The 17782-nt window shown below is 49.2% G+C and overlaps 1 protein-coding gene across 1 annotated transcript in view; it reads left to right on the top strand.

Annotated features, from left to right (window-relative positions):
- The window catches only part of RABL6 (RAB, member RAS oncogene family like 6), a 52481-nt gene that overhangs the window by 32571 nt on the left and 2128 nt on the right, over positions 1–17782 (top strand). The window contains exons 9-14 of the mRNA XM_066201609.1: positions 3095–3447; positions 5617–5782; positions 12913–13125; positions 13730–14075; positions 15620–15791; positions 17466–17515. Of these exons, the coding sequence (XP_066057706.1) occupies positions 3095–3447; positions 5617–5782; positions 12913–13125; positions 13730–14075; positions 15620–15791; positions 17466–17515 (1300 nt within the window). The remainder of the gene's footprint in view (positions 1–3094; positions 3448–5616; positions 5783–12912; positions 13126–13729; positions 14076–15619; positions 15792–17465; positions 17516–17782) is intronic.

Raw genomic sequence — 17782 nt, 5'->3', positions numbered from 1 at the left:
GTCCAGTTTTAACTACTCTTTGAACTTTGTGTTCTGTATCCTGATGTGACTCTCAACATTCTTTGTGTCTCCTTGTTCCCAAATCTTCAGTGTGCAATCATCTTATCCTGCCTAAGTCAGCCGGTTGCCTTGGTGGTGGGAATCGGGGGTTGTTCATTCTGGTTTCATGCAGTGTTGGTGGTATCGGTGTTCCCACAGACAGTCAGGGAGCCCGGCACAGTGAGGAGCGCAAGTACTGCTGGGTGCAGTAGTGCCCAGGCTTGCAGGCTTCCATGCAGGATTGCTGTTGCTATAAGCAGGAATGGGGTGCGTGTGGATCATCTGGGATTAATCTCTCCTAAAGTTGGGAGGCAGGAGTCTTTAACGCTGAGTGGGTGTCGGGAGGAGGAGTGAGTACCACAAAGCAGAGCTGTTCAGCTCTCCTGTCTTTGGCTCACCAGAAGCCCTGTATCAAAGCTGTGTGGGGAGGAATGGCAGAATTCAGCACTCAGTACGTGTGTGGAGCCGAGGACTTGCTTGTCGCATGCAGGCAAAGCTCACAAACAGCTTTGCAGGCCATGGCAATTCACATGGTTTGGGGATAAAGAGCCTTTGCTTTGTTGGATGAAGGCTGAATTGCAGGGCCCCGTGGTTTGCCTTTCCTCTCCCACAGACACCATCCGTACCCTGCTTGGAGGATGCTGAGCCATGGCCCTCCTCCTCAGGAAGGGAGCACAGTGACAGAGAGGAATTGAGCACACACTATTATGTTCTTGCAGCTTGTGTGATGTATTGGGCTCCTTCCAAACCAACCTGATGCAGTCTCCACAGAGCTCGGTGCAGGAGTTAAACTCCTTTTTGTTTTCTCTCTGGTGCATGACAAATCCATGTATCATTTTCAGTGGAACGTGTTGTCACACAGCTTACCCCAGGAGAGGGAGGATGGGGACTGGATGCTGTGTCACATGCTCTGAGCTCAGCTCTGCCAGGAGCTCATGTTGGTGTAGCCAGTGTTTTGGGTGGAAGAGACATATGGTCTTGGCCCACATCCTGGTGGAAGCATCAGTGAGGCCACCACAGCATGGCACTGATGCAGGTGCCTTGAGAGTCTGCAGCTTTCTGACAAGGGACAACAGAGGGGCAGCACCAATCTCTGCTCTGTGTGGTCAGGGACAGGACCCAGGGAATGGCTGGAGCTGCCTCAGGGCAGGCATAGGTTGGATATCAATGGACAGCATGTGACAGCCAGGTTCTGGCGTGGTTGGGATTGCAGACCTTAGTCCAGACTTCCGGAATGAGTGAGGTGAGTCTTTCCCAGTCATTCTCATGTTGAGAACTGGGAGCAAAAACACTTTTCGTCACCCTTGAGTAGATGACGATTTTGTTTGTACTGTTGAATTTCTTCCTATTTCTGTTACTTCGGATCATCCAGTTCTATCTGTGTCTTGTCCCTGTCTGTTATTGTTGCCTCACTAATTCTGCTTTTCAGTGCTGCCCTTGATCTCCACTTTAGCCAGTTACTTAGTAAGGAAGGACTGCTGGTTTTCCGATTCAAGTAACAGCTTCCTGGGGCTACTGTTCCTTAGGGCTCCAGACACTGCTGGTCACAAAGTATATTATTTTGTTCCTTAAAAGTATATCAGGTTACTGCCTTAAAATAGGAAATCATATCTCAAGGCTTAGAGTCTCTTAACCCCCACTGTTTGTGTTCTGCTCAGCAGTGAGTCCACAGAACGTTCTGGCTGGCTTAGGTCCCTGAAGGAATGAGGTCATGCTCTGTGTGGGAGAGGAGGCTCTCCTTTTGCACTCTCATTGCCTGGAGCACAACCAAAGTGTGTCTTGCAGAACCAGCTGAATCCAGAGCCTCTGTGCACAAATTCATTAAGCTTAATGAGGTGAGAGGCAGGATCAGGATGTGCTGGATGCTTTACTTTGGGTATCCTCTCTGTATCTCTCAGCTGTGCAGCGTGTGGCAGATCTGTTTTTCAGACCATTTCATGGCAAGAACTTGTCTCCGTCCACATTTCTCTGCACACAGTGTTAAACAGGCTGCTGACTTTGCAGGCTGCAGAGGGAGGCCTGGGTTAGGCTTGGCTTTCTTTTGGAAAAGGAAAAAGCTTTTCACTCTCTACAGTCGTACAGGCTTTAATGTTCTTCCAGTTGGGAACCCCGCCAGGACCACAACCTGCTCCAGAACTCCTGCTGCTTGGCTCCAGGGCCTCTCACACAGGGGGACTGTGCGCAGGGGAGAGCCGGTATATGGATCGGCAAGAAGGATAATGGCAGTCTGTCTTCTCTGAGCCCTCAGAACAGCTCTTTTCTTTTGATGTTCAAGGATTGTCCTCTCAAATCCATTCTTGGGTGATGAAGAGGTTATTATAGCAGTTTTCTTGAGTACTGTGATTTCTTCTGCAGAATCTAAAAATGTGCCATTCCTACAGCACTTACTTCTTTAGAGACATATGTCCCACTGATGCCAACATCACAACAACTGACTTCAGGTTACATTTCAAGCCCTGACATGTTGTTATAGTCTGTCTGTTCAGGGAGCTCCTAGTTGTGTTACAAATATACGTTTCATCCTGTAGTGCAGATCAGGTTGGGATTCTCCACACCTCAGTGCAGATGGAGTGAGTTCAGCTCATGTGAGTAAACCAGATTTAGTGCGACCCAGGGAGACACAGTGTTACTAGAAGCAGATCCATGCCCTCCCAAGCCCAGCTGGAAGCCAACCCATGCTTTCCCAGCTCAGCACACAGCTAAATGAAAAGGGTTTATATAAAGGAGGGCGAGGGACTTTTTATACAGGCAGGTAGTGATAGGACAAGGGACAATGGTTTTAAACTGGCAGAGGGCAGGGTTGGATGGGAAGAAATTCTTCCCTCTGGGCATGGGGAGGCCCTGGCATAGGTTGCCCAAAGATGTCGTGGCTGTCCCTGGATCCCTGGAAGTGTCCAAGCCCAGGCTGGACTTGGAGAAACCTGGCCTAGTGGAAGATGTCGCTGCCCATGGCAGGGGGTGGAGTGAGATGAGCTTTAAGGTCCCACCCAACTCAAACTAGTTTGGGATTCTGAGATTTGCCATTCCTTATATTTGTAATTTATGTTCCCCACAGCTTCCTGGAAATGATGGAAGCCCGAAGCCAAGGACACACATCACCACTAGCAACGAACGGGCAGAGCCCCTCCTCTGGCTCCCAGTCACCCATCGTACCTCCGAGCTCCACATCAACAGGCAGCTCGAGCCCCAGCACCCCCCAGCCACAGCCGCCACTTGCCACAAGCGCCACCATCTCTCCTGACCCTGCCCCATCCTTCTCATCAGTGCCTGCGCCCGAGACCCCGCAGCCCCCCGCGCCCACCACAGCTCCCGTGGCCCCCCCGGCCGCAGCCCCCCCGCCCAAGCGCGGCATCATCGCGCGGCTCTTTGGGACATCGCCCGCGGCCGAGCCCACTCCTCCCCAGCCAGGTAGGTGCTGGTCCTGGCAGAATGTGACCCATAGGCCTTCCAGTTTTCATTTCACTTATTCCCTGCAAGGGGCTGAGCAGACAGATGTGTGAAGGCCACAGGTGCCATGCATGTGCAGCGGGTGTCCAGGGAGACTTGGGCTGTCATTCTCTATTTTCTCCTGCTCAGCATTTTGGTTTGTCGCTGTGCTGGATGGGGTCTGTACCCAGCCAGCTGGGTGGTGGCTGTAGCATGCTTTAGAGGAAGATCCTGAACACACAGGAGACACTAATAAAATAAATAAAAAGTCAGGTTCTTACTAGGTGCAAAAATACCTCTTGAATAGCAAAAAAATTACTAGAGAAACTATTTGAAGTGCTGTCCATGTACACATGTGGCAGTCTGGAGGGGCTCCTGTGCGTAAGGAGAGAAGCTGAGTGCTGATTTTAAAGGTTATTCAGCCAGAAATGGTCACGTAGGTCCAGGCTCCACAGCAGATCTCCCTCTGGGTAAATCTGCTCCTTCAGAGCAGGTCTGGGAGGAGGGAGGCCTCGGCTGCTGCCTCAGCACTGGTACCTGGCAGAGCAGCGCAGCCCTCGGTCTGTACCCTGCCGGACAGAGTGCCAGGCAGAGGCATCAAGGGTTTGTTGCATATAATTTTACTGATCTGGACCATAATTTTCCCGTCACATTCACTTCGTTTGCAGAGCTAACTGGAGCTGCAGAGCTGGCACTGCCTAAAAAAAATGACATGGTTTGAGTCACCCTTTGGAAACACCCTCTCACACTGGCTCACAGTGCTCCTGAGACGCCCACAGAGGGAAAGGAGGAGGTGCTGGGGACATGGGTTGCAATTTCAGATGTTGAAATGGTCTAGTTTTAGACCTGCACACAGTGTTCTGCATCCTGTGCCTCTTCCCAGATATAACACAATGCACCCATTTTAGTTTGTTTATGACTCTTCCTACCCAGAGAAAACAAAACAAAAACCAGAGAGGGGAGCAGATGTTAAAATTCCTTGTCAATAAAAAAAACCTTTGTCATTTTGATCTGTAGAAAAAAAGTCAAGTGGTCTACTACTGGTGTTACAGTGATTTGAGTTTGGGCTTTTTCTTCTCCTTTTTTAACTCTTTCTTAGCTTCACAGCTGTTCTGGGCTTGTGACTTTCAGCCCTGCTATATCAGAATGCTTAGGCACAGTTGCAAAAGGCAGCCAGGAAGAGCTGATGTGTCAGTGTTGCAAGGTTTCAATACTGTGCCAAGGGCCTGCACCGCCACTGGAATGTACCCAGGGACCAATTCACTTGAAAGCAGCTGAAAAATCATTGTTACCAAGTTATACTTGGTTTTTCTGGGAGCTGCTGTTTAAGCTTTCTCTTGAAGTCTTGGAGTAGTAATTCTTTTGGCTGTGGTTTAGCTTACACCAGTGCTACTCTCTGGCATTAGTGGTAGTGTTTGTATGCAAGAGTGATACGAAAGTTATGCTAAGGACAGCAAAATGTAGAAGAAAAAGGCACAAGTCTTGTTTTACACAAAAGAAAAGTCTAGATGGAAAGTACAGCGTGAGCAGAGGAAAAACATTGAGTATTGCAAATTCTGGAAAGGTTAATCACTTCAGGCTTCTTAGTTATGCTAATTTCATGAGTTTTCATCCTGATACCTTGAAGATGGGACTATAGTAGAGTTAGTCTCTGTTTGAGGTCGCTCTTGAGTGTTTGTTTACACAGAACATCTAAAAACATAGTGTGAGCAGTTCTGCCTTGGACAGTTAACAGCTGAAAAAACAAGAGGATTGGAGGGGGTGAACTGAACAGTCTGGAAAAGATAAGAGAATAGTGAAGGGACATCCCCCAGGAGCAGCGCACATAGCACAGGTGTAATAAAACCTGTGGTACAGTCAGTCATAGCATTTCCTGGAGAGCAGAGCCAGCCTTTGCCAGGGAGGTTTTCAGTCTAAGAGCCTAGATCAGCCTGGTGCATTCTAAACCACAGCAACCATGATCTGTGAGTGCCTTCACGTCAGACTCCGGGCTGTTTTATATCCTGTTCATAACCTTCCTCTTCCCTCGCTATGTAGCCAAGATCGTGCCTCATGGCTGTTGCCACCCTGTGTAGCACAGATCTGGAAAAAGCCAATTTCTGTCTTGCTTGTGGTGACACTCGTGTTTTACAACTCCTGTTGCTAATGCAGATCCTGCTGCTGCCACTCCTTCCCTCCACCCTGCAGCCCCTGCCAAGGTACAAAGTGTGGAGGACTTTGTTCCTGAGGACAGCCTGGACCACAGCTTTCTGGAAGACCCAGCGCCGCAGAATGACAGAGGGAAACCACAGGCCAAACACCGTGTGGATAGTGAAAGGTAAGAAAAGGAGGGTGGCACAGGGACACACCTGGATGTGCAGCCTGGATAACATGGTGCAACCATTCAGTGTTTCCGGACCAGTTAGCTGCCCCAGAGGCTTTCTGGCTGTCCTGTGGTCAGTCATAGTATTCACTGTCTCCCATTTAGTGACAGTTTCTCTCCATATAGTTTTCTCCTGGGAGGGAGGAAAAGCAGATTATCACCTTCCTGGTGTTGCTGTCTTGTTTTGTGTTCAGATTAAACCACTGGGCCCTTTGGATCAGGAAGGGATTTTCCTTCTGGCCAAACACACCGAATCATTTGAGATATTTTCCTTCTGGAGCATAGTGCACTTTGCAGGGATATTATGTTTTGCTTAATGAATATTTTCCTTCTGCAGAGGCACGAAGTGTGGCCAAGCTCCTTTGTGACCTGGGAATGTCATTCCCAAGGCACTGCAACGGGGTTTAGGGTTTGGTGGAGGACTCTTGGGGACACTCCATAGCTCTGTGGGATTCTGGAAGGAAGGATGAAGAAAGTCATGCTCCTTTGGGAGTGTCACTGCATGATTGCCTGCAGAATCCAAAAAACTCTTAGGAGGTGCCTTTCTTCTTCTCTGTCTAGTGTTTCTTCCCAGCATTTTCTCACTAAATTGGAGAGACTCAGATTTGATGGATGATTTGGAATGGGTTTGATATTCACATCCAGAGAGTAGTGACGTATGTCAAGATGAGTGGTGTCCCTCAGGATCTGTACTGGGACATAGACTTCATCCATGTCACGGGGGGATTGAGGGCATCCTCAGCAAGTTTATCAACATCACCAAGCTGAGTGGTGTGGGTGACGCTCCTGAAGGACGAGATGTCATCCAGAACCTGGAAAACACAAGAAGCGGCCCATGGGAACCTCATGAGGTTTGCCAAGGCCAAGTTCAAGTTGTTGCACCTGGGTTGGGGCAACCTCTGGGATCAATCCAGGCTGGAGGGTGAAGGGATTGAGAGCAGCCCTGGGGAGAAGGACTTGGAGGTGCTGATGGGTGAGAGCTGGACCTGCTCCAGCCCTGAAACCGCAACCTGATCAGCCCATGTCCTGGGCTGATCCCCAGCGTGGGCAGCAGGGGAGAGGGAGTTCTGCCCTGCTCTGGTGAGACCCCACCTGCAGAGTTCCCTCCAGCCCTGAGGGAGGATATAGAGATGCTGTAGAGTCCAGAGCAGGCCATAGAGATGCACCAAGACCTGGAGCCCCTGTGCTCTGGAGCCAGGCTGGGAGAGCTGGGAGTGTTCACCTGGAGAGGAGAAGGCTCTGGGGAGATGTTATTGAGGCCTTTCAGTATTTAAGGGAAGATGAGGGCAGAGGTTTTAGCAGGGCCTATTGCAGTAGGACAAGAAGTGTTGGTTTTAAACTAAAAGAGGGGAGATTCAGACCAGGTATAAGGAAGAAGTTTTTTACGAGGGTGGTTAGGCCCTGGCACAGGTTGCCCAGAGAAGTGGTGGATGCCTCATCCCTGGAACCCAATCTGGCTGGATGGGGCTCTGAACAACCTGCTCCAGTTGAAAATGCCCCTGCTCAGTGCTGGGGGTTGGAACAAGCTGTGCTTTAAGGTCCCTTCCAAACCAAACCAGTCTGTGATTCTGTAATTATCTCAAAATGGCAGATTGGTGCTTATGCCGTAAGCTGGATTTTCTTTTCTTTCTTTTTTTTTTTTCTTCCCTTTTTTTCTTTTCCTGGCTTTGATGTTTTTGAACCAAAAAAAAGGAAAGGTAATTGTGTATACTGAGCTGTTCAGAGAAGAGGATGTGCAGCGAGCTGTCTGAAAGCAGACTGACTCTTAAGAGGTGACCTAAGCATACTTTCAGGCTCTGTATCCCTTTGCTCAGAATATTCCTTGCCTGCTGCCTCTTGTTATCAACACTGGATTAACCAGGAGAGTAATTAAGCGCTGACACTGCTCATCTGTGAGTGTGGTGGATTCTGCATCTTTTGACATCTTTGTCGTGACCCAGTGTTCTCTACTTCGACCACAGCAACTTTAAATCAGTGCTGTGTGTGAGGCTCAGTGCCTGTGTAATGCAGGTCAGCCTGAATCATCATCCCTGGTGATGGCGGAACACGTGGATGTTTTATTAAAAAAAAAAAAAAAAAAGACAAGAAAAAAGTGGTGATTGCTGGCAGCACGCTGGCCTACAAAGCATCTTGCTCATGGCTGTGGCAGAGCTGAGATACTTTTCTGGGTTTAACAAGGAATTGTCAGAAAAGCCAAGCATAACCTTCTGATGGACTGGGTCCTGAGGTGCCCTCCGAGCTCTGGAGTTGCAGTTCTGCTGTGGGCAGGAGGCTGATCCTTCACAAAGGCTTCTCTGCTCCAGAATGTCAGTCAGTGGAAGCAAATAAGTGTTAAACAGTATAAAAAGTCAAACATGTCGGACAGGGGTGTGAGAGCCCTGCTCCTTTGTTTAGAGTTTATCCTTTGCTCACAGTGATACCCAGTGCAGTCACAACAGCTCTGTTTCCGTGGGAGAAGACCTTGCAGCACATCCTTGCAAATTCACGTGCTCGTTACTCCTCTGCAACCTGGCATCCATGGCTTGCTCTAGTTTCTTCTATATATCACACAGTTTTCTCAGTGGTCTGGCAATTTCCATTCTGTTTCTTGCCAAAATTCTTACTAGAATAAGCCAGATGTGCAGAGATTCGGAGATGTAGATGTGGTTCTGACCATCACTTGATTTAACTGTTTTCTTTCAGGATGCCAGTTACAGCCCCACGGTATCCAGGAACAACATTGCAGTTCTCGATAATCAGCTTCTGCTGCAGTGAGGAGGTGGTTGTAATTCCCACAAAATCTGCTGCAGAAATATATCTCTGACCTAAAGAACACAGTAGATCTGTGAAATCACTCAAACCTTTGGGAGATTTTGTTGATTTTAAAAAATGGCATCCTGGAAGCTGCTTTTCCCCTGTATCTGAGTGAAGAACAAGGCCTGAGATGTCCCAGCAAGATTCATTCAGGTCTCCTGCCCATTTTGATCTGATACCTGAGTGTTGAGCTTACACAGCTCACCCACATGCCTTGGTGCGCTGGAGCCAAGGGTAGATTCCAGAACTGAAGTGTCAATGAAGATGTGGCAGAAGAATGGGCTATGTTTTGAGGATTTCTGGAATTACTTCTCCTGCCCAAATAAGAGGAATTCCCTCGGTGACTGTGAGCAGGAGTCCTGCAGGGGGCTCTGAGAATGCCTCAATGTACTGAGGTTTCATGTGTGGAGCAGAGGTATATTCACAGGGTTGGAAGGCAGCTTGGGGGTCATCCAGTCCCCTCATCCTAGGCCACTCAGAACTTGTTTCCCAGAACTGTTTCCAGATGGTTTTTGAATATCTCCATGGATGGAGAATCTACAACCTATCTGGCAACCCGTGGCAGTGCTCAGGCATGCTCTCAGTGGAAAAAGCGTTTTCCTGATGTTCATGAGGAACTTTCTGAGTTACAGTCTCTGTCCCTTACCTTTTGTCCTGGCACTGGGCAGCACCTAAAAGAGCCTGTTTCCATCTTCTTTGTACCTCGTTTAGCTGTTTAAATACCTTTATAAGGTCCCCCCAAGCTTTCTCCAGGCTAAGCCATCCTGACTTTCATGTGGGAGAGCTCTTCCTCATGTGTGCAATGCTCCAGTCAGTTAATCAGCCTCATGGCCCTTCACTGGATTCCCTTTCTGTCTGTTGTGCCCATGTCTGTCTTTACTGTGGAGCACCCAGATCTGAACATTGGAGTCCAGCTGTGGCCTTTCCAGTGCAGAGCAAAGGGGCAGGATCACCTCCCTGACCTGTTGGCAGTGCTTTGCCTCATGAAGACCAGGACACCACTGGCCTTTTTGGCAGCAGGGGCACTGTGATCACCTTGGCATGCCCCACGCCTGCAGTGGAGTCCTGGATTTTGATCAGTGGCATGTTGTGGTTCTCTAACTTGCAGTAGAGAACTCCCAGAATCAGTTTCCTTACCAGTTAATTAGGAAGGTATTTCAATCTCCCAGCTGGCTGTTTTAGAACTTAATTTGCTGCTCTTTAACCTGATGCCCTGAGTCAGCATGGATGTGAGTGCACCAGAGGACCTAATCTGGCTCCAAAGCATCTCGCCCTTGGCTCCTGCTGGGTCAGGCTGGCCTGAGTCCCTGGGGGGGCTGAAGGTGTCTGAAAGCCAGTTTATGCTTTACCTGACGGTGTTCCTGATCTTTCTTTTCTGCATCCTTGGACATTTATCTTAAACATGGATTAGATTTCTGTGTCCTTACATCTGAAGGGCTTTGAAGTGGTTCTTTGCTTCTATGGATCTGTTATGGATTCTGTGATGCCCAGCTGTGCTACCACAAGGGAGGGAAGCCAAGGTTCACAGTAGAAGACCAACATCTCCTAGAACAGCCATGCAGGCTCATCCTGCAGCGTGGGATTCCCTCAGCTTACTTGCTTTATTAGAGCTTGGGCTTTTTCTCTTTCTTTAGCCCCAAAAAAGGATGTGGCAAGAGCCCTTGAGCTGCCAGGGCTTAGGGAGCACGGCCCAGCCAGGTTTGAGGATGTGAGCTCAGGTTGCAGCAGGGTTTGTTTCCTCCCCAGCAGCTGATCTGTGACACACCGGAGGCTCATAGAGGACACCCCTGCAGGCTTTGTGGTCACTAGCTCAGAGCTGACCTCAGTGAACAGCACCATTTTTGGGGAGTACCTGTACCTGCAGACACGCTTGCTCAGTGTTCATGCCAGCTTAGCAGTGCTTCAGGGACTGGAGGGAACGGTGCAGTGTGCTTGGGTTTGCATGCTTTGCCTTCCTTCCAGCTGGAATCTCAGGACCACAAGCTGATCCTAGTTTTGCCTTGTCAGAGCCTGTTTATACTGCAGCAGTGATTTTCCTGATATATATTCACTCCACTGCTCTGCTCTTACGCTGTTGCTCAGCGATCTGTGTTGGCTGGAGATGGAGGCAGGGTTCTCACTGTGAAGGGACGTGACCCACTTTAGCAAGGGAATGTACATATTGGGGGGTACACCCATTCAGACTAGGAAATCTGGAAAGGCTGCAGGTCTGTGTGGAGTGTGGAAGGACAGTGGCAGCAATCTCTTAAGAGCCCCTGTGCCTAATAGAGCAGTGATGTGTTAAAGAAAGGCAGTGTGTCTAGTTCCAAATAATATCCTGCCATTTTTAGGATTCAGCTCCATTTTCTTTTCAGTGCATTTCAAGAGGAAACCCTGCCAGTGCTTTGAAAACCTCAGGAGTCACTTGTTGTTCTTCCAGCCTTGGGGGCTGCTTGGGCACCAGTTTTCCTCTCCTTTGTGTGGCTGGGCTGTGTGCCTCCATCCTGGCATGGTGTGAGAGCAACAGTGTTGGTTAGATGAAGGGGCTCTTCAGCAGCCTCGCCCTGCTCAGTAGGGCACTGAGAGCAGCTCCTGAGAGCAAAGGGGTCCATGCCAAGAGCAGAGGGAGGGCTGATGCTGGCCCTGGTCTTAGCACTTCAGCCCAGACAAGCATTGATTGTGATCACTGTGCTGCGCCAGGTGTTATTGGCATGGTATCTCATTGTCACAAACAACTCCATTGTCTGTTGGCAGATGTATTAACTCTTTAAAACTATTGTTAAGCAGTACCCAGCCATGCAGAGGAGCCAGAGTGAGCAGTTGCCATCATCCCCACTGTGTTTAATTTCTTGTCTCACCAGCACACCATACTCTACTGTCTTCTAATGCTTGTCCTGTGCTAGTGACTGGGAACATCACCTACTTCCAGTTACAGGATTTTAGGCTTTTGTTTATGTCTCTACAATCTAATCTGTTCCAAGCTGTAATACAGTTTTTGTCTGTTTAAAAAGAAGGCTGTGCTTGTACAATCCAGGTGCATCATTAAAAGGGCAGAGACTTTTATGTGGGGTTATTAGGAAGGAGCCGGGTATCTCTTGTGGATGAAACAAATAGAACAAGGAAAGGTGATGGCAAAGGCTCATCAACTGAGCCTGGGGAAAATATCTATGTTCCTGACACGTGCAAATTTTTCAGAAAGTGTTAAAATTGAGTCCTAGGGACATTCAGACAAGAATTGTCAATTTCAGTTGCAAAGCTCTCTCAAGCTGCCTCTGAACACAGAACTGTGCTACATCCAGAGAGGCTGACAGACTCCCGGCTCTGGCAGTGTGTACTTAGGTTAATTTAATTTGGGCAGTGTTAAAGCTTGGCTGTGGTGTCTGTGTATCTGCCTGCTTCAGGGAGCACCACAGAAATAGAAATGATTCCAGGAAGCTAATAGGTGCCAGTGAACTCCCATAGCACTGACATTGTATGATAAGGTTTAATTACAAGATGTGGGGATGAAGACAGGCAGTTCCCATGGTTTGACTGACTGATCCTTGCATGGTGGATGGAACTCCATGTTCAGATGGAGCTGTGGCCACAGGCTTCTCTGTACCTTTGAGGCTCACCTTCTCCAGCCACTCATTTCCAGCTTGAGGGGCAGCAGCTGCTCTGTGACACATCCTGCTGTGGCCCTTTTGGTGCAGGGCTCGTGCTGCTGCTGCAGCCTGCAGGGACCAGGCTCAGCCTGAGCTGGGCAGTGGCAAGGGAAGGCTGGCAGTGCACAAAATCACAGAATCAACAACTGGTTTGTGTTGGGAGGGACCTTAAAGCCCATTCAGTTCCACCCCCTGCCATGGGCAGGGACGCCTTCCACTATCTCAGGTTACTCCAAGCTCTGCCCAGCCTGGCCTTGGACACTTCCAGGGATCCAGGGACAACCACAGCTTCTCTGGGCAACCTGTGCCAGGGCCTCAGCACCCTCACAGGGAATAATTCCTTCCTGATATCCTATCTAACCCTGCCCTCCTTCAGCTTTAAGCCATTCCCCTCATCCTGTCCCTCCTGGCCCTTGTTCACAGTTCCCTTCCAGCTCTGTTGGAGCCCCTTTAGGCAGTGGAAGGGGTTCTAACATCTACTGTCCCTGTTTTCAGCCTGTCTCCAGAGCAGAGGTGCTCCAGCCCTTTAATCATCAGCTGCTCCAGGCTGGGGACATCTCCCCTGAAGTTGGCTGGACAAGCCGTGCCAGTCTCAGTCTTTGTGCAGGGGGAGGCAGGTCTGTCCAGCACCTCCTGGGGTGCTGTGTCTTATCATTCTCTGTGTTGCAGCGATGGAGAGGCGCCTGGAGGGAACCCCATGGTGGCAGGTTTCCAAGACGACCTGGATCTGGATGACAAAATCCCCAGCAGACCAATGCTGGCAGCAGAACGGGTGCCCAGCAAGAACATCACCCTCTCCAGTGAGGAAGAGGAAGAGGTGAAGGACTCTAAGGTCATCCTCATATCTGATGGAGACAAAAACACAGAGCAGGAAAAAAAAAGGTACAGAGCACAGACTGAAGTGTGGGGATGTGCTGGCAAACCTGGACCTCTCCTCCATCCTGCCACTGACTCTGTGTGGCCTTTGGGAAGTCTTGGTTGTCTCTGTCTGCCTATCCTTCAGCTGTGAGCCAGGGCTGTAGTTGCTGTATGTGTAATTTCTGTGTGTGGTGTGTCCTGCCCCATGCCTTGGAGCACTGCACTCCTGTGCCACTGGGACAGTTCTGCGTGGGAGTATCTGCCTGCTTTTCCTCAAAATGGAACAAGAGCCTGGAACTTAGAACCAGAGTGGCTGTTTGTGGTGGTATGAGGAGGAGACAGGACTCAAGTCTTGGGTGAAGGGAGTGGAGTCCCTGACCACACCCTGTGCTGGGGAACAATGAGCTGAGTCATGTTCTCCACATATCACATCCTGTGGGATGAGGGTAAGGGTTAGGGACACGAGGGTTATCCTCAGACTGAGTGATGTTTGACCCCATACCCCTATGGGATGCACTGCCTTTCCCAGTGGGATGCACGATGCAGCCCTAAGGCAAGCTCAGCTGTTAACTGTGCCTTGCTCCATAGAATAGGGGTGGACAGGCTCTGACAACTTGTTTCTTCTCAGGTCTTCCAGAAATTCTCTGAAACCCCAGAATGAAGCAATTTTGACCAAAGCAGCTGACCCGAAGCCTCCTGACAGTTTAGCTCCCTGTTCTGGGTCTGAACGAAACAGCAGCAGCAAGGGCAACGTGAGCCTGGCAGCTCCTGCTGCTGCCCCCACAGCAGCAGCCCAGGCTTCAAAGGCCGCTGCCCAAAGCAAAGGACTTGCCTCCAAGGAGAAAGTGGTCAAAGAGAAGCCTGAGGAGTCTGACAGTGATCAAGAGGGACCAATAGCTACTCAGATGCTCTCATTTGTTATGGATGACCCAGACTTCGAAAGTGAGGATTCTGACAGCCAGAAGAAAAAAATGGTAAATAACAAGCCCATGCTGCTGTGAGCTGTCCCGAGCTGAGCTGGAAGGGTTGAGGCATTTCCCTGAGCAGAGCCTTCATCTGCTCTCCCCTACCTCAGCAGTAGCTACAGCAAGGCATGTGCTAAGCAAACTGCAGTGATTGGTATGAGCAGAAGCCCAGCAATGCTCTGAGTGTGGAAGCCATGTGGCAGCAAGAACACCATATGCATAGAATACCCTGAGTTGGAAGGGACCCAGAAGAATCGAGTGCAGCCCCTGTCCCTGCACAGACCCCCAACAATCCCACCCTGGGCATCCCTGGCAGCGCTGTCCAAAGGCTCCTGGAGCTCTGGCAGCCTTGGGGCCATGCCCATTCCCTGGGGAGCCTGGGCAGTGCCCAGCACCCTCTGGGGGAAGAACCTTTCCCTGATCTCCAGCCTAGACCTTCCCTGACAGGAGGTTTGTGTTTACAAACATAAACAAGATTTGTGCTTTTTTGTTTTACTGTGCTGTTTACACTCAGCCAGTCCAGCAGTGTGGGAGGTACAAAATGCAAAGCTCCTGGGTTTTCACGTGAACTTTAACATGCAGAAGGGTGTCTCTGCCAGAAAGAGTGAGCTCCTTGTAGTCAGTGCAGCAATAAAAAGACCATCACAAAATTTGCTTGGCAGAGCTGAAAGGGAAGAAGGAAGGTCTGCTTGGGAAGGACACTCCAGGACAGCAGAGGTAGCTGTAAGGTCTGTGACATTCAGCATGTGCCAGCAGGTGTCTGCTAAAACGAATACGCCAGGAGTCCCCTCACCCCTGGCCTGTATTAACAGGTGGAGAAGACACTTCTGCCCCTCTTCTCTGAACTGGTCACAGAAATTGGTGCATGGCTTGAGATATCCCTGATTTCAGTGACCTGTACTCAAAACCTGCAGAGCAATCTCTAGACAGTGCTAGCAGTGATTTGGGATAGGCAGTGGCTGTTCAGGGGTGCTCCTGATGTTTGCTTCTAGGGGTTTCCCTCTGTTTGCATCATTCTGGAATCCTGTAGAAAGGGCTGTTGTCCCAGTTTCTTTGACCTTGCTCATGAAGGGAATTATTCTGCAGACACACTCTGCTTCCTCAGCCCTGCTGCCCCTGGCACCTGAGATCCACAGAGCTGCACAGCAGAATGCATTTGCCACTCAGGGCTGGAGGGGAGTTTTCAGTCTATTAGACTGGATTTTCCCAGAGCAGAGGTGCCTTCCCAGGGCAGGAGAAAGCTGATGCTGGTGAGATAACAGAGTTGAAGGTCTCATTTAATCCCTTTATATTGTGAATTTGATTTCAGCAGCCCCAGTGTGAAGTTCTCAGAACACCCTTTCCAGTACCAGTGCAACTGAGGCATTTTACCAAGGCAAAAATTAGAGCTCATAAGATCCAGGACATTGATTTCCAGTCAATAACAGCTCCATTCAGCTGCCATTTCCTTCCCTCCTGCCCACCTGCTGACGTCTTGACATTTTTGTGTGCAAAATGGTTAGAGATTTTGGTTGAAGCATTTGTCAGTGTTGTCTGCCTTTGCTCATCTCTAGGATGAATTCCCAGTGCGGGAAGATCTCTCTGAAATATCTGATGATGATACCTCGCTGGCAAAGCCACCCCAACCTGTGAAATCGACAGTCCCCTCCTTTAAACTGAAAAATGAGTCAGATCTCTTTGGTTTGGGTTTGGAAGAAGCCGGTCCCAAGGAGAGCAGCGAGGAAGGTAAAGCTCACATATTATTTCCACTCTTGCTGCTTTTGTGTGTCAGGCATCTGTTTTTTTCCAGAGTCTTTCTTAGGTGTCAGCAAACCAATTTGCACTAAATAAAATACCCTCTAACTTCATGCAGTGCCCTGTGTGAGTCTGTAATCTGGTTAAGCACAGCATAAATAGCTTTTAAGTTTTTCCCCATGAGGAGGAGAACTTGGCTTGTCCCTGGCACCAGCCATGGGTTATTTTTGTCCCAGCTGCAAGCAGAAGCACATCTTTCACAAGCTGCTGCTGTGTAAGCCTTCCTGCTTAGCCCTGTGTGCTTGGGAAGTGGTGTTCAGCATTGCAGTGCAGTGTCCACCCCCTCCAGAATTTGGATCATCTTGAACAAAATGCTCTAACATACCCTGCCAATTTCCTCTTCTGTTTTTATGAAAAATGGGATGGGATCCTAATCACAACCTAAGCATTCCTCAGGCTTTATTTTTCACCCCCTATTCCCTGAGGGAACAAGTCCTACTCATGCAAATAATTCCTGCTGTCTAGGCATTACTGCAAAGCAACTTCCTATAGACCTGCCCTGATGTCAGCATAAAAGATGGGAAGTTAAGGATTTAAGGAAGGAAAAAAGCTGTAAGCAGCACCAGAGAGAGCTCCTTGAATAGCTGTTCCAAAAGTGTGAAGAAGGTGTCACAGGCTGCCATGGTTCCATCAGCTTGTCACTCTGAGCTGCTGAACAGCAGAGCTTGAAATAGCTGTAAGTGCATCTGCAAAGGCCCAGGTCAATAATTTAACTTCAGTTTAGATTCTTAAATAATTAAACATGGGCTCCTCCTATCTCCACTTTTGGTGATAAATATAAAACTATCTCTCAGTTGTCAGTGATTGGAGCTTGACTGGCAGTTAGGCTTCTCGATGGCTGCATTTACACATCAGCTGAGGAAAAAGGCATGTGTAGGTAAGAGTGACAGTCAAACAGCTCATGTGAGAAGTGGTGCTGTCATGAAGTCTCTTGTGAAGCAGCCAAGCAGGTACTCCCCTGTTCAAGGAAGTTTTGTGCAAAGGGAGTGGACACTCAGCAGCCAAATCATCACCAATAGTTATGTGAGACACATGTGACAGGGATGGACTCTGGGACTCATTTGATAGTGTGAAACTATTCACCCCTGTGGAGCAGGGCTGCAGCAGGAATGCTTTGGGGATGTAATTTTTATACACAGTGTGAGCAGCAGTGAGTGTTGGCTTGCCGGGGTATCCCATCTGCTGATGCCACGTCCTCAGTTGTCCTCAGAGAAGATGCCTGGGAGGATTTCCTTCAGAGGGGAACTGTTCCCAGGAGCTCTTCTTCAGTTCTGGAAATAACAATCCAGTCCCAAATGTGGCCTTCGGACCAGTTTGTAGAGCTAGTCTCTAGATGTATTTCTTAGTAGCTGTGACACAGTGTTGATCACACAGATCATATTATGCTCATAATTAAACACGACAGATATGGTTGAGTCAGGGTGTGAGTGCTGGGGCCTGTGTTGATTCCCAAAGGGGCACAGTTTGGCCTGGGGTGTTGGCCTTGCCTTTGCCTGTGGATGCCCAGGATGGAGCATTTTGTTCTCAGAAATGGGGCCGGGGCAGAATTGCAGCTCTTATAATTTAAATTGATTAAATGCAATGGGGGCTTTTCTGTTTTAACAGATAAACAAGCCTCTAAGGAGAAAAAGAAGAAGAAAAAGAAAAGCAAAGAGGTACTGTTTAATTCCTCAGATCTGCCATGTTACCCACCTGCCCAGAACAGAGGTGGCCTTCTGTGGTGTCCTCCTGGGACTTGGTGGACTCCCTTCCATGCTCACATCCTGCAGCTCTGATCTGTGCACCTTGGCTCTGCTGACCACTGAACTTCAAAGCGAGCTTGTAGAGCAGTTGAACTTGAAGTGTGTGAGTTTGTAAAATACAGGATGAGGCAGAGCAGTGCCTCTCTGCTGGACTGTGTGTTCATAGCACAATTTTTCAAG

This window comes from Chamaea fasciata, unplaced genomic scaffold (assembly GCF_029207755.1).
Source record: "Chamaea fasciata isolate MVZ Bird 193981 ecotype frontalis unplaced genomic scaffold, bChaFas1.0.hap1 SCAF_20, whole genome shotgun sequence".
Taxonomy (NCBI): domain Eukaryota; kingdom Metazoa; phylum Chordata; class Aves; order Passeriformes; family Sylviidae; genus Chamaea; species Chamaea fasciata.
Note: the sequence above shows the minus strand (reverse complement) of the source record. Positions and strands in the feature narration are given on the sequence as shown.